This window comes from Gymnodraco acuticeps, unplaced genomic scaffold (genome assembly GCF_902827175.1).
Source record: "Gymnodraco acuticeps unplaced genomic scaffold, fGymAcu1.1, whole genome shotgun sequence".
Taxonomy (NCBI): Eukaryota; Metazoa; Chordata; class Actinopteri; order Perciformes; family Bathydraconidae; genus Gymnodraco; species Gymnodraco acuticeps.
Window position 1 is genome coordinate 172,678 of NW_022989900.1, and position 15,938 is coordinate 188,615.

At 41.8% G+C, this 15,938-nt stretch overlaps 2 protein-coding genes across 2 annotated transcripts; one reads left to right on the plus strand and one right to left on the minus strand.

Moving 5' to 3' along the window:
* Positions 1-1,518: 1,518 nt before the first annotated feature.
* LOC117540122 lies at positions 1,519-2,512 on the plus strand. Its single transcript, XM_034206640.1, has 2 exons — positions 1,519-1,889; positions 2,048-2,512. Exons 1-2 carry the CDS (start codon positions 1,542-1,544, stop codon positions 2,315-2,317), a joined length of 618 nt encoding a protein of 205 aa, XP_034062531.1. The 5' UTR covers positions 1,519-1,541; the 3' UTR covers positions 2,318-2,512.
* Positions 2,513-3,486: 974 nt separating this feature from the next.
* On the minus strand, positions 3,487-5,079 carry LOC117540093 (trihelix transcription factor GT-3a-like). The gene is made up of 3 exons (XM_034206575.1): positions 4,552-5,079; positions 4,095-4,259; positions 3,487-3,743 (listed from the first exon to the last, which is right to left on the minus strand). Exons 1-3 carry the CDS (start codon positions 4,901-4,903, stop codon positions 3,487-3,489), a joined length of 774 nt encoding a protein of 257 aa, XP_034062466.1. The 5' UTR covers positions 4,904-5,079.
* Between the last annotated feature and the right edge of the window lie 10,859 nt (positions 5,080-15,938).

The following is a 15,938-nucleotide window of genomic DNA, read 5'->3' on the forward strand; positions in this document are numbered from 1 at the left end:
TGACTGTTGTGATGGCAAATGCTGCGGCTGCAATGCATTGTGGGGCAGCATTTTCTCCTCTCCTTTCGGTTAGGGGGGTCCAGTGGTTCCTAAGCTATAGGAGGTTATAAAGGAAGTTTGAAACCTCCTTTCCTTTCATTTGGAGAATTGGAACGGCACTTATCATGGCTGCCACTGACGTAGCCTACTTCCGGGTCACTCCGTCAGGAAGGTTCCTAAGCTAAAAGTGCTTTGTTACATTACATTGCATTTAGCTGACGCTTTTATCCAAAGCGACTTACAATAAGTGCATTCGACCAGGAAGACACAACCTTGAAGAAAACAGAATCATATAAGTACATCAGGTTTCATAGAGCCAAACATTTCAAGTGCTACTCAACTGGCTTTAGATAAGCCAGTCCTTTATTAGTATAAAAGTGCTTCGTTAATAGTTATATCGCTCGAAGTGGAGTCGAAAGAGATGAGTTTTCAGTTTGCGCCGGAAGATGTGAACGTTCATCAGTATTATAATCAAAAAGAGAAATATGAACGTTAGTTTTTACTGAAATTATCAAATAAAGTCAACATCTCAGTCTTTACTGAGCTGTGTGGGGTTTGTTCAACTTTTAAAAGATGTTTGAATGGTGATATACACAGTGATAGATGTTAAGGACTAACGTTTATAATAAATACATTTGTATTGATTTTAAGATATTTTCATAGTTCATACAATCATACGTATTGGGATCATTTGTATTAATGTGGACCAGAGGGAGAGGGTGACGAGCATAAGTTTCACTTTTATTTCAATTCCAACTTTGGTCATGAAGAATATGTTTCTCTGTTGTCCACGTTCATAAAGCATAAAACAACAGCATCAGAGCACGGTGCAGAGTCTCTAGATGAGTTTACAGTAGTCCCTCGTTCTTATTAAACATCCATGTTGTAGTCCGCTATAGAAAACTGTAGTTTCCATAGTTTCCCCACAGCAGCAGACGCACATTCATGACGTCCGCTGGCGCATCATAAACACGTCGGATAGTGAAAGTGCATTCGGATTCTCTAAAGTACCGCAGTCTCTTCTCCTAAATCCTTTTGAATTCTCCTATCCACTATCCCTTAACCCCGTGACGTTTCACTCAGAGGTCAAGGAATAGGAGATAGGGTTAGAATTTAGGAGCTGATTTTTGGATTATCGGAACGCAACCACTGTTTATATATATTGTAACGTTCCCAAGATGAGTCGGAGACAGGCTTGTAGTTATTAGGCTTTAATAACCAGTATTTGAAGACAGATGATAACAGGTCAAGTACACTTTGTGGGTTCTACCGCACACTCCACTCACACTAACACTAACTTCTACCATACCCATATATATAGCACTGTCTACGTCACAACTCCCCGCCCTCCCCCGTCCGCTCCACCAACCACAGGCCCGCACCTCAGCCACCATCACGGTGCAGCTCTATGATTGGCAGAGAGACGGGGGATGCCTAATGGCGCGTTTCCACTGCAGGCCTCGCTCGGCCTCGCTCGGTTTGGTTTAGCCCGGCTCACTTTAATGCTGCGTTTCCATTACAGTTTAGGAACTGGGGTAGTTACCATAGTAACGCAGTGTAGGCGGGGCGATCAACTTTTTGGCGGGCGGAGCGACGCTGCATACAACTGCCGTGATGTCATCTTCAATGCGACACAACTCACAAAACACACAACAACAATGGAGGATGTGGAAGCCATCGTGTCCTTGCTTCTTGGTATGTGGTTTTTTATCACAGCAAGAAGGAAAACTTTGTTTCGGAAAAGGCTGCTTATAGCAAGACGTAATACAGAAGAAGCTGAGGGGAGACTTATGGCAATCGTACAACGCGGCAGAGACTACTCCAGGACGACTCAACGACAACGCTACTCGGTAAGCTAACGTTCGCTAACTAGCAATGTGTTTCACGCTCACTATACGACCAAAGTGTTTCACGCTCATTATATGACAAAAGTTTTTCAAGTATTTAATTAATTGTAGCTACCACTTTTACGTATTAAAATATGTATGCTTTTGTTTGTGTATTTCAGAAGTTAGGTTGCCACCGCAGACCATGTGTTTGGATGCTTGACCGAGCAACCGAGTGGTGGGGTGTGATTGTTCCATCTTTCACACACACTCAGTGGGTGGAGAACTTCAGGATGTCTGAGGAAACCTACGTATACCTGTGCAACAAACTGCGGCCAGCGATGGAGAGACAGGACACACCATTCCGCGAGTGTATACCTCTAAAGAAGAGGGTGGCCATCGCACTGTGGAAGCTTGCGACCGGCTCAGAGTTTGATGCGCTACCTGAATAGCTAAATATTCATTGTATACAGGAAACTTGAATGTTTTGGTTCATAACATCATGGTTCAGTAAGTTGATATACATTTCTTGTGTTTGTAATTATAAACACGACATTGAAAGATTGTGGGCCATTAAGGCTAGTGACGTTTTGTTTTTATTATTACTACATTGTATTGAACATAAATAAATCTATTTTTCTCTTTCACATATGTGTTTGTCAAATGATTTAAACAAAAAAATGTTATCAGAATTGACTATTTAGTAAATATTTGATTTTCAAGCACCAGTAAGTACTTCCCCATAATAAGAACATTTGAGCAAATATGAAAGTAAACATAAATACAAATGATCTCTTAACCCCCCTTCTCTTCCAGTTTATTTGTAAAAGGAAATATTTTACTTTAAGTAATGTGTCAGTTACCAAATAATGTTTTAGAGGAGGACCTCAAGCAAGCAAACTCAATTTCTTGCTTTAAATCTCTTCTTAAAATTAACTTTTATCTTATGGGCATTTTCCTAACTGATGGTGTTTCTTATTTCTTTATAAATTCATGTATGTTTATATCTAGATCTTAATTGGGCTGTTTTTACAATTGTTTTTGAGTGATATTGTAGGCTTTTGTTTTTAAAGATCCACAAATATTATTAGTAATGGTATTAGTTGTAGCCTATTTTTATTTAGGAAAAATATAGGCCTATAACTTCTGCCTCATGTGAATCTGAGTTTTTGTTCTGCTGATTTAAAGCCCTTTAATTGTACATTTCAGTTTATGATTGGATTCCAAAACTGTAATTTTGTGTGTGAGTGGCAACCCAGTGACTTTGTTTACATGCTCACGGAAATCAGTTTGTTAATCAGACGATGCATTTATCAACAAGAGATAAGATGAGAAGTACTTTATTGAATCCCAATTTGGGAAGTGTTTTTTGTTGCAGCATAAAAAGGCATGGCATTGTATGTACAATAGAAATAAAAAATATATATATATATTTGTTGCAGCAGCATAAAAAGGCATGGCATTGTACAAATACAAAATAAAAAAATGTTTGTATTGCAGCAGCATAAATAGATATGACATTATAAAAAAAAAAAAGGAAAGATAAGAAATAAACAAGAAAGTATAAATGTTGCATTTACAAATTAACAAAAACAAGAGATGAAACTGAATAATATTAAAATTACAGAGGTGGTTCGTCTTCCTGAGGAGACGGGCCACGTCGGCTGCCCCCTCGAACCTGGCCGAAAGTGCGCAGGAAGGCCAGGTTAAACGCATGAGTTTGAGCGTTCTCCTCCCTTCTCAAGGCCATTTCCTCCTCCCTCGCCCGGGCAACAGCCTCCATGGTCAGCTGCCAGTGCCGATCCACCTGGGCCAGGTTCTGTTCATGGTGCCGTGCCTGCTGTGCTAGGTGCTCGTCTCCTCCTCGTTTCCTCTTGCCTGTATGACAATAAGAATTAGCAATAACAATGAAAAACACAGGACAGGTACAGGTCACAAAAGGATACAATACAATGTATAAGCAGAACAACAGTAAGAATGAACTAAAGACAGTTATGCCCTAGATGTTTACAATGACTGTGAAAGTGAATTACATTATGTCCAGCCTGTTGATAATGAATATATGTATATAATAGGATGTCACACACAATTGTACTAGCTGCGTACTAGCTAGTTTGTAACAGAGCATTTCCACACAGTGGTATAGCTTATTTTACTTAATGATGATGGATGATCTAAAGTTAAAAAAAAAGTCACAATTCCAGTCGTTTTGCCATGCCTATTTCTTACCTAGAACCACACGCTGCGGTGTCGTGATGGCACTCGGCATTGGTGTCGGTTCCTCGACTGGTGTCTGTGGTCGAGTTGAGGTGTGTTCTGATGATGTTGAGGACGGAACACTGCCACCACCCGTTGTTCGGGACTGTTCCTCCTCACTAGTCCCAATGGCATCATCTAGAACAGCAACATGACTTGTTAATTCCACAAACTACTGTAGCACAATACTAAATAGCAACAACAACTGTAGAAAAGAAGAACCTAAACAATGGCGCATGTGGTGTTAGCAAACAATAGCTCTAGCTAATGCTATCTGCCAGCTAGCTATGTAGCTCTTCGGGGCTCCATAAAAGCATGGGTTGTCGAACATAAATGTAAGGATAAAATACTTGTTTGTTAGAAGTGAGCTTTAGAATAGATAGGGACACAACGCTTTCAAGCAAATAACAGAGCGTTAGCAAAGACTTACCATGCAGGGACTCCAGTAACGCGGTTGCAGAGTCCAGGCCTCCCTCCCTCCCAACGTTGGCCGGTCTATGGCCATAAATAGCGTCCAACAGGTCGAACCACTTCCAGTTTTTCCTATCTGAACCACTCCGGCAGTTGTGGTCCTTCACGGCTCTATACTCACTCTTAAGCTTTTTCAGTTTTTCCCTACACTGCTGGAAAGTCCTTGAGAATCCGCGCTCGGACAACAGTGCAGAGACCTCCTGAAAAACTTTTAGGTTGCGAGTTGTGCCGTCGAGCTCCCGCTGGATTTTATCATCTGCAATCAGCTGGAGGAACGTCGCAATCGACCACGGTATGTTTTTCTTTGCCATTTTCTTAGGTTTACAAAAATGCTGCAAGCGTCCCTTAATATATGCGACACTAGGGATTAAGTCGCGCGAGAATTGTGACGATTCTCTCTGACCAATCAGAGTCGTCACTAGTTTAGCATATTCCGCCCGGTTGTTGGCCCCGCTTGTTGGCCTCGATAGAACCACGATTTAGTCGGGCCAGAAAAAGGGTGAAAAAGTAGCCTCGGGCCAAAACTAGGCCAAGTGGAAACGCAACCAAAAACGGGCCCCGCACGGCTCGGCGCGCTTAAAGCGAGCTACCCGCTGCAGTGGAAACGCGCCATAAGTGACACCCTGAGTAGCCTATCAGGATCGCTACACTACCGCCCCCCACTACAAAGTTCCTCGCCCACGAGGAACAAATAAAACTCAGCACAAACACTACCCCCACCCTCTCCAGTACTCTGCAGGGACCAACCCACTGACTGTCCAGTTTTGGGCACCGGCCTTTCTTCCGTTGTGGGCTGTAGACCCAGACCAGCTCCCCGGCCCGGAAATGCTGCTCTCTTGTCCTGGTGTCATAGTTCCGCTTCTGTCCACCTCGTCCAGTCTCAGCTCCATCTCCTTCAGTTCGCCTCCGAGTCTGAACCTCACAGAGTCCAGGGTCTGCTCCACCTCTGCCTTCATCGAGGCCTCTCTGTGTTGGGCGTTCTGCTCCATGATACTCCTCTCCGCTATAGCTACGCTTGCCTGCTTCTGGGACTCATCCAGCCGAGGTTTACAGGTATCCAACTCTGCTTCTGTCCTTTTCAGGTCTTCTAGAGTTTTCAAAGTCTCCAGCTGGGATTGTCCTAGCTTATTCTGGAGCTCGTTGTAACCTTGCTGCAGCGCCTTAGCGTCTCTACCCATCTCGCTGATCCTCTCCTGGTACTTGATGCAGTCCCTCTGCAGCTGCTTCTCCCTCAGCAGCTCCTCCTGCTTACCAGACTCTGCTTCTGCTCTCTCTCTCTGTGCTTGCCTCATGTCCTCCTCCAGCCTGGCGGCCCGGTCGCTCTCCGCCTCAGCCCACTCCCTCGCCAACCGCTCCACCTCCCGCTGCAGCTCGGCCAAGTGCTCCCGGTTGTCCGCCGCCTCCTGCTGGTAGTCTGCGATGCTGCCATTGAGCTGGGACAGCTGGTTCGTCAGACGCTCCTCCAGGTTGTCCTTCTCGGCTTCCAGGCTCCTGAGCAGCTCTTTGAACTGCGCCTCCCTCTTGGCACCCTCCTCCACCAGGCTCCTTTCTCTCTCTTTGCCCTCTTGGAGGCACTTCTCCAGAGAGGCCACAAGGCTCTCCTTCTCTTGACTCTCCTGGCGATCTCGCTCAAGAGAGGCCAGCTCCGCTTTGAGTCTAGCCTCCTGTTGCTGCCGCAGTTCCCTCTCTGCATTGACAGCTGCTTCCATCTCCCTCATTTTCTCCTCTAATAAAACTTGAACACTTTCAGTCATTTCGGTAACCCATACAGGCTTCTCCTCCACTCTGCAGCTCCTCACAGCCGGTGGTACCGGCCTTCCGTTGCTCCTCGCCGCTACACTCCACACAATCTCTCTCTCCACAGCCATCTCCAAGGCCGCCTGCAAGGACTGTGGATGCTGCAGCTGTACCCCAACCCTCAAGTCCACAGGGAGGAGAGCCCTGATGAATTGATCATGTGCCAGCTCACTCTGCACTCCGGGTGGCATGTGTGCATATGCCCGCCGCGTCAGGCTCTCCACGTCGTTAGCCAACGCACGCAGCGTCTCTCCAGACTTCCTACAGCGGTTACTCAATTCGTTCCGGAGCAGCTCTGGCGGGAAACACTGTCCAAACCGCCTCTTCAAAGCCCCCGCTAACGCTTCATAGCTGTGTCGGTCCTCAAGGCTAAGTAGTAGCAGACATGAAAGAGCCTCTTCTGTGAGGCACAAAGCTAGCTGTAGTGCTTTAGTCTCTACTGACCACCCCCCGGCATGAGCAAGCAGTTCAAATTGGGCATGGAAAGCCTCCCAGTCTGCCTTACCCGAGAATGTGGGTGTTTTCACGGACCCGGCGGCGGCTGCTGCGGGTTGATGGGCGCCGCCATTGTTGTTTACCTCCAGCTTGGAAATGGCGCGAACTGCCGCAGAAGACGGAGACATTCCCGCGTCTCTAGCTATCCTCACCGCCGACTATCTCAGGCGCTCTCTCACCTCCCGTGCACTCATGAACTCCTCTCTCATGTCCTTCGACCACCCGCATGCTCCATCTTCCTCTTCATCACTACTGTGTTCCTGCTTCATTCCCATCTTGCTGAACTTATCCATCCCCGCTAGCTTACCGGCTAGCTCCGTGACGCAGTTACGACTCTCGTCCGGATAGACGTCCCTTGTTCGAAAAGTTCACTTCTGACACCAATGTAACGTTCCCAAGATGAGTCGGAGACAGGCTTGTAGTTATTAGGCTTTAATAACCAGTATTTGAAGACAGATGATAACAGGTCAAGTACACTTCGTGGGTTCTACCGCACACTCCACTCACACTAACACTAACTTCTACCATACCCATATATATAGCACTGTCTACGTCACAACTCCCAGGCCCGCACCTCAGCCATCACGGTGCAGCTCTATGATTGGCAGAGAGACGGGGGGTGCCTAAGTGACACCCTGAGTAGCCTATCAGGATCGCTACAATATCTATGGGAAAAACCAGAGCCATATAATAGAAGAGTTACGACAACGGAAGTCCAAAAACGGTTATCGTCACGTGGTTCATGTAGAAGAGGATCGTTCCCCGGAAGTTCATGGCGGGCAATGTGAATGCATTGATAACAGGAGATAGAACTACGATTTTTGGTAATTATTAGTGAATAAAGGTTTTGATTTGCAATATTTATACAACAAATCGATATGTGTATGTATTTACATCAATATGTTTTAAAAAATAAAATAGAATTTGCTAATATTAAGTGATAATATTAGGATTAGTGTGAACAAGGAGTTTACATGTTAGGCTAACAGTGCCTTGGTTAAAGAGCCTGTTGCTGTTTATTTATAGCTTTGAATTCTTTAAAACCAATATTATCTTCTTAAACTTGTATGGTAGTCAGGAGCATCACTTTCTAATGTTTATTGATATATTTAGAGGGAGGGGATCTAAAGTAATGCTTTAAAATTCAGATTAGATTAATGTCTACCATTTTCTTAAATTCATGGTAGTTTCAGTAACCATGGTAATTGAGGACACAAGTTATCTAAATGACTAATGTCATCTTTATGGCTTTCAGAAAGGACAGGAGACCGACAGGTGACTATCAAAGGACTAGCAGCAGCAGCATGATGATGATGTTAAATGTGTTGCTTTAGGAACATCCATTGCAAATACATGGAATTCAATAAACATTGAATAGCATATCATGCAGTTTGTCTGTGCCTTTTCCTCCGTGTTGTCCTGGTTTGCTGTGCTGCCTCCTAGTCGCCACCATGGTTTGCTGTGCTGCCTCCTAGTCGCCACCATGGTTTGCTGTGCTGCCTGGGGATGCTCCAATCGCTCAGAGAAAGGAGTACGAATGTACAGCTTCCCCACTGACACAGAGCGGAGGAAGCAGGAGCAATTTCACGACCAACAGCAAAAAAATATGTGATTTATATACAAACACTGCATTTGCACTTTTTCACAAAACGAAAACCACACCATTGGGAAAGCTTAATGTTTTGTTTAATACAAAAAACAGGGAAAGGCTTGAAAAACACTGAGTTGAGACTCAGGGTGCAGGGTGAGGGTCTCAGTGCAGGTATTCAGGCTCCATTGAATCCCCCTCTGGTTCTTGTGCTGAAAGAGGGAGTAACAGACAGGAGAAAGGGTTATACACACCTATATAGCACACCTATTGGATGGGGAATTGCCTTGGGGAGATAAGGTGTGGTCTTTGTTCCCAACTGAAGTTATAGAACTTTATTATTTGTGAGTTTAACAAAGTATGACAAATGGCATCAGTAACATATGTGAAATGAATTTCTATAAAGTTGTCTCACATTCTTGGTCATATTGTATATACAGTATGTAATGAGTATAACATGTCCAGTAAGTATAAAGTGTTTCCTAATACTGTGTATTCAAGCACTATGGGATATGTATGTGGGCAGACACAACTGAGTTGTTCTGTGTGTGAAGTAACCTCAAGTCACTCCGCAGGCACATTTTGATGCAGACCAGTTTGTCAAGACAAAAAAGGGCAAGACTAGGCTGAGAGCAGAGGCTCTACCAACCATCTTCGTGCATCGCCCTGTGGTCAAAAAGAGAAGGGCCCCTGCACCACGATTCACCCCGGGACCTGTATCTACAAAGCCCATAGCTCATGATCACAGCGATAGTGTGAAAGGTGACACAGGTATAATAAGTATGAACTCTTAGTAACAAAAGTAATATTTCTTATTTTTAAGTGGTATAATATTTTAAATGTTCGAACATTTACAGTGCCATGTCTTCTACTTACATTAGTCTCAAAGATTGAGGGAAGAAGGGAAGGGATCACTGCCCTCCACCAACCTGATCTCATCAGAATGCGTGACTCCACCACGCAACCTTAACACCACATTGCGTGGTGGAGTCACGCATTCTGCTACATTTGCGTGTCGGCACCACGCAAAAAACCCCAATGTAAAGTGAATGAGGCTCTTTTGTCGTGGTGCACACACGCATTTCTACAACGTCCCGCAGTGAGCTTTTATTCTATAAAACGTTTTTAAAATCTACTTTATAGCTTGTAGTAACTCACGGGAGGCTTCATTTATTTTATTTGTATTCATAATAATTTGTATTTGTCGTCAGAATGTATTATGGTGCATTAGTTACGAATTTTTGTTCTCAAAAAACAGTGCATTGTGTGTAATACAACTGTGATTTTTATTAAATTAGTTAGTTTTTAAGGAAGGCCAGAGCTTCAGCTGTGTCAATAGATTGTTCCCTTTAGTTAACGTTATTTAAAAGATAATGATCATGTCCCCTTTATTGTATTACGAGCGTCCATTCCCATTGGATAACGGAGAATTTTACACCCGGAAGTGAGTATTCTCTTTACTGTCGATTGATTTTACAGTGATATCTGAACTACTCATCAACTCAAAAACACCAGATTATCCTTGTTAATTACACAACATTGATTGGTTTAAATTGTGTGCAATGCTTTTGTATTTTTCCCCTTCGATTCGGAGAAACGAATATTTGTTCGGAGTTTTTGGATGGCAGAAGACACTACACTACCCAGAATCCTCAGCTATCGTTTGGGACTACACCATGTGCTTAGCTTGACAAACCCCGTGATCAGTCCCAAGCTCTGTGATTGGATGTTGGAGTGGCAGTGCGCGAAGTTTACACGGAGCGTCAAAAAGCACCTTGAAATGGAATGAAACCCATCGACGGCACACTATTCAAAACAGGAATCGAACGTGTCCTATCCCCCCACCCCCCCTTAGGTTGCAGGCTCCTCCAACAGTGCAACACAATACAACAGATACACAGAAAAAATAGTGAAATAGTGCAATAAGAGTCTATATACAAGATTGATTGGAATCTTTTTTAATTTTTATTTAACCTTTATTTAACCAGATAAAAGCATTGAGATACAATCTCATTTTCAATGCTGACCTGGCCAAGAAGTTAGCAACGTTACACATAACACATAACACACACATATAAAAGAGAACATAACTAAGAAAACAAAAGACAAAAAAGCAGTCACTACATTGTGAATATGATATATTAGATAAATAATTTCTAAGTAGCAGCCAGATGAATGTTATGGATGTTGTTTCTAAGTTCAGGTGTTTCATAGTCTTATGGCCTGTGGGATGAAGCTGTCCCTGAGTCTGGTGGTTTTAGTCCGGATGCTGCGGTACCGCCTGCCAGACGGCAGCAGACAGAACAGTTTGTGGCTGGGGTGATGGGGGTCTTTTATAATCCTGAGGGCTTTCTTTAAGGTTAACGTGGTGTTTTTACTCCACTACATTTATTTTAGTTACTTTACAGATTTGGATTAATGATGTGAAATATAAACAACCCTTAAATCAGACTTTAGTTACACCTGAGTAAAATTCAGGGAAGGTGATTGTCAAGTGCCAACAATCAGGAGAGATATTTGATAGTTGGTGCTCGAGAAGACTAAACATTTATCTGCAGATCCGTATAAAGCATATTCATTACTCGTTATTCTCTAATCGTTCATTAAAGACTGCATATAATTGATATTTTGCACATCCCTTTCAAGATTTCAAGATTTTCAAAGGTTTATTGACATATCATATACACAACTACGGTGTAGTTATGCAATGAATGAAAAACTTGGGTCACAGGTTCCTCAACAGTGCATTACAAGACATCTATCAATATGTGTGTACCTCCACCATTAAACTGTCATATTCTGCACATTTCTTATACTATCTACATAAGAGTATAATTAATGTGTATAATATCAGTTAAAATAAATGCTTCAACATAGTTAACATTGCAGGAAAGTTGATTGTCAAGTTCCAAAACAAACCATGCAATATATTAGACGTTAAGCACTTTGTCAGGCTTAATATGTATCTGTAGATAGATACCCCCAAAGCTTTTTTCTTATTTAAAAGAAGACCTTAGCCTAAAGTATTCTTTAATGTTTAAATAAAGCCTTATTAGTTTGTCTGTTTTGCACATCCTCCTATCAGGCACTAAACTGTTTTGTTGTAGATATTATTTACAGTATCTTCTTGATATTTTCTATTCTATATTTATATCATTGACCTTCTACTTTCCCACTATTTTGTATGTACTCTTAATATTTAAATGTTTTCATCAAATATAACACATTCAAAAGTGCTTTACAAAAATGAAAGACATTAAGAAAAATGCATTTTAAACAGTCATTAAAAAGCAACATAATCTTCCTGCATTGCAATTACTCCAAACGTGTAATAACGTGCTTTAACCAGTAGGAGGTGCGGGTTAAAAAACTGTCAAGTTTAAAGTGTTAACAAAATAAAATATATTGCTGTTTCTGGTTTAGTTTACGACGGATATATGTTGTTATTGTTTTGATATTTGTAACAAAAGCGATGGAAAAAACCCACAGTAACACAGAAAAGATGGTCTTAACATGACCCAGCGGTCTAGTAGTTAATAAAAAACAATAATATCAAAACAGATTATTACTACTAACTTTATTGTGAAATTAAAACAGAACGGTAAAATAATAGTTTCCGGTCTATTCTGATGCCCGATCTCTGTAGATAAATAAAGAACTACGATAGATGTGTAATATTTAATGCAGCCAAACCATTTATTACAATGCATTAATGTGATGACTTTCAAAGAGTAAAGCAAGCACTGCTGAATAAAGTATGATTTGATCTTTTACGAAACGTTTTTTTTCATATGGAATGCAGTTGGAGGTCAACCAATCACAGAGCTTGAGGACTGATCACGGGGTTTGTCAAACAGAGCACATGGTGTAGTCCCAAACGATAGCTGAGGATTCTGGGTAGTGTAGTGTCTTCTGCCATCCAAAAACTCCGAACAAATATTCGTTTCTCCGAATCGAAGGGGAAAATACAAAAGCATTGTATACAATTTAAACCAATCAATGTTGTGTAATTAACAAGGATAATCTGGTGTTTTTGAGTTGATGAGTAGTTCAGATATCACTGTAAAATCAATCGACTGTAAGGAGAATACTTACTTCCGGGTGTAAAATTCTCCGTTATCCAATGGGAATGGATGCTCGTAATACAATAAAGGGGACATGATCATTATCTTTTAAATAACGTTAACTAAAGGGAACAATCTATTGACACAGCTGAAGCTCTGGCCTTCCTTAAAAACTAACTAATTTAATAAAAATCACAGTTGTATTACACACAATGCACTGTTTTTTGAGAACAAAAATGTGTGACTAATGCACCATAATACATTCTGACGACAAATAAAAATTATTATGAATACAAATAAAATAAAAGAAGCCTCCTGTGAGTTACTACAAGCTATAAAGTAGATTTAAAAAACGTTTTATAGAATAAAAGCTCACTGCGGGACGTTGTAGAAATGCGTGTGTGCACCACGACAAAAGAGCCTCATTCACTTTACATTGAGGTTTTTTGCGTGGTGCCGACACGTAAATGTAGCAGAATGCGTGACTCCACCACGCAATGCGGTGTTAAGGTTGCGTGGTGGAGTCACGCATTCTGGTGAGATCAGGTTGGCCAGAGGAGCGCAAACAACAAAAACAAGCAAGGTGTCCCGTCATGTACCTGGAAGTTTGGGTTGGCAAAATGGAGTAAGAGAGGGACTTGAAAAACCTTGGTGGCTCTCTACTCATGTTGTTACAGTTGTCTTGGTTACAGCTCTCACGTGTTTTTTTGTTGCCATTTCCACATCTTTAGAAAATATGAAATAAAAAATTGAAGTGAAATCAACCTCTTCTCTGGAGAACAAACTTTGATTTCTCTGTCTTGTGAGTTTGCAGTCTTGCTCCTCCACCTGTAACATCACTGCCCCTCCACCTGCCATACAGTAGGTTACTAACAAGATTACTTATATAATACAGTGATAGAATACATGTTTAGTATGCTTACTTATATAAAACAGTAGTATTAAACTTACCTTGTTTGTTTTCACACTCACTTAAGTCCCTCTCCCTTTGCCATCAATCCAAAATCAGCTGAGCTGCAACATTATACAGGCAGGTAATAATCAACATAATCACAAGGACACAATATGGCTCTGCTAAAAACACTCACTCTTACACGCACCAAAGTTATATTTATCTAATATTTAACTCCCTCCACCCCCGCATACAATCCCGTTTAGAAGCGCCTCTTCTCTAATTCAACAACGTTGGACCAAATGACATTAAGAGAACGGAATTTACAATTAAAAGGTTGTTCAACGTCTGTTGCTAACTTGCTTCGGTATCCTAGCTTGATCTGTTATCTGTAAATCCCTAAATCTACTGATTTAGGGATAATCCACTGACATCCTTTAATACACATGTTAATTTGAATCAGATGTACTGATAATATCCGCAATATAAATCTTTAAACTTCTTCTTACCTTTAAAAGTCCGTCACGAACGGTTATTATGCTGCAACTCTACCGCTCTGCTAGCCTTGGCGCTAACTTCCGGGGAACGAATGAGAGGCTCCACGATCCGCCATTGCTGTAAAAAAGTGGTCCATTGGAGTGAACGGAGATGTCATAACTCTTCTATTATACGGCTCTGGGAAAAACGATAGACGTATCCGGGGCGTGTACATTGAGGACCCATTGTGGATTTACCAGGAAATAAACATGTCGATCGCCTCGTTTGTCGTTTACTTTCATCTTTTGCTATATCTGCCTTCCTAAGATCACTTTGATGCACATTCAGTACTCATATGTGAGGTTGTGGGTGAGAGGTCGATATCGTGAGTCGTGATGCTTCCAGGGAGGTATCGGAAATTACAAAGTAGGTGACTGTGTGGATGCCTGTTCAAAAACATTGCAAACTTGAATAAATCATTTAAATTATATATTTGTGTCCGACTTTCATTTGTACATCGTTCTTAATGTGATATATAGTAGCTTTGATAGCTGTCCATACCTTCAGACAGCCTAAAAGTAAAACACAAGTTGTTTATTCTCAGTGTTTAGCAGTGACGTGCGGTGAGGTTCATGGCTGGTGAGGCACTGACTCTTTCAGAGTCAGATTTACAAATATTATATTCTGACCTTAATCGAAATATTCTGTTATTTTCAAAAGCTTTTTTGGTCTGATGTTTCGATTCATTTTAAACAGACCGTTCAACAAAAGGATACCCACAATCTAAATATTGGATTGTTCTTTCTTAGTAAGAACCAATTTTCATTACCAATGTGGTATTACCTTGACTTGAAGATGAAGTCCATGCTATCCTTCTGGACAACAATCTCCTCAAGTCCTCCTTATCTTCCTCTAGTTTCAAAAGTCTAGTTGTTGTTCGCGTCTATACCGTCTCTGCGTAGAATAACAGTAGCAACAAGGACCTGTGGGCTCACGTGCGCCTCCTTCAGTGCGGCAGAGGTTATGGCGGCCTCCCCTGGTGCTTTTTTCATTGCCGTTGTACGGCGAGCCTAAATATCATATATACGTGAAATAAGTTATTTAGAGACTATGGACGGCGAGGATAAATGTAATAAAGGGATCTACAAATATTACATTGGTGACCTACAGTGAGATGGTAACAGGCATGCGCTTAGTGCCCGCTTTCCAGACAGTTTCTGTGGGGTGACGCATTCTGAGGTGAGGCAGAGCTCATCTGTGCCTCACCTTACCACACAGTAACTGGCTTGAGCGCGCTCACAAAATAAGTGCCCGCGCTAAATTAGTGCCCGCGCTCCAGCCAGTTACTGTGGGCTTACGTGAGGCAGAGCTCGTCCTTGCCTCACTCCTCATCGCTCCCATAGTTGTAGCGGAGCTCGGCAAATTTGCTGATTTTGACTATAAAAAGCGATTGGAATCAAACATAAATCACATTTACAACACAGATCAGTGGAGACATTTTATTATTATTACTATTTAGTTTTTCTTTAGTTGTTTTTCCGTTACATTGTAGTATGGCCAGTCTATGAGTATGACAGGTGAGGCTCTGCCTCCCCTGCCTCCCCTGACTGCACGTCGCTGGTGTTTAGATAGTTAACTTTAGTCTAAGTTATCCCAGTGGGTCTCAAAACAGTTTGATCACCATTTATGTAAACAAGTATTTCCGAGGCACACCTTCATATGCAGCGACGTGCAGTCAGTGGAGGCAGAGCCTCACCTGTCATACTCCAATGTAACAGAAAAACAACTAAAGAAAAACTAAATAGTAATAATAATAAAATGTCTCCACTGATCTGTGTTGTAAGTGTGCTTTCTGTATGAGTACAATCGCTTTTTATAGTCAAAATCAGCAAATACACATTAATTGATTCACTACTACTTACATTTGATATTTAACTCCTTCAGCCTACTTTCTGCTATAAACCATTCAACTAACTTATTCAGCTAGTTCAGGACATTGAGGCTATACATTTTGTTGTTTATTCCTTTTTTAA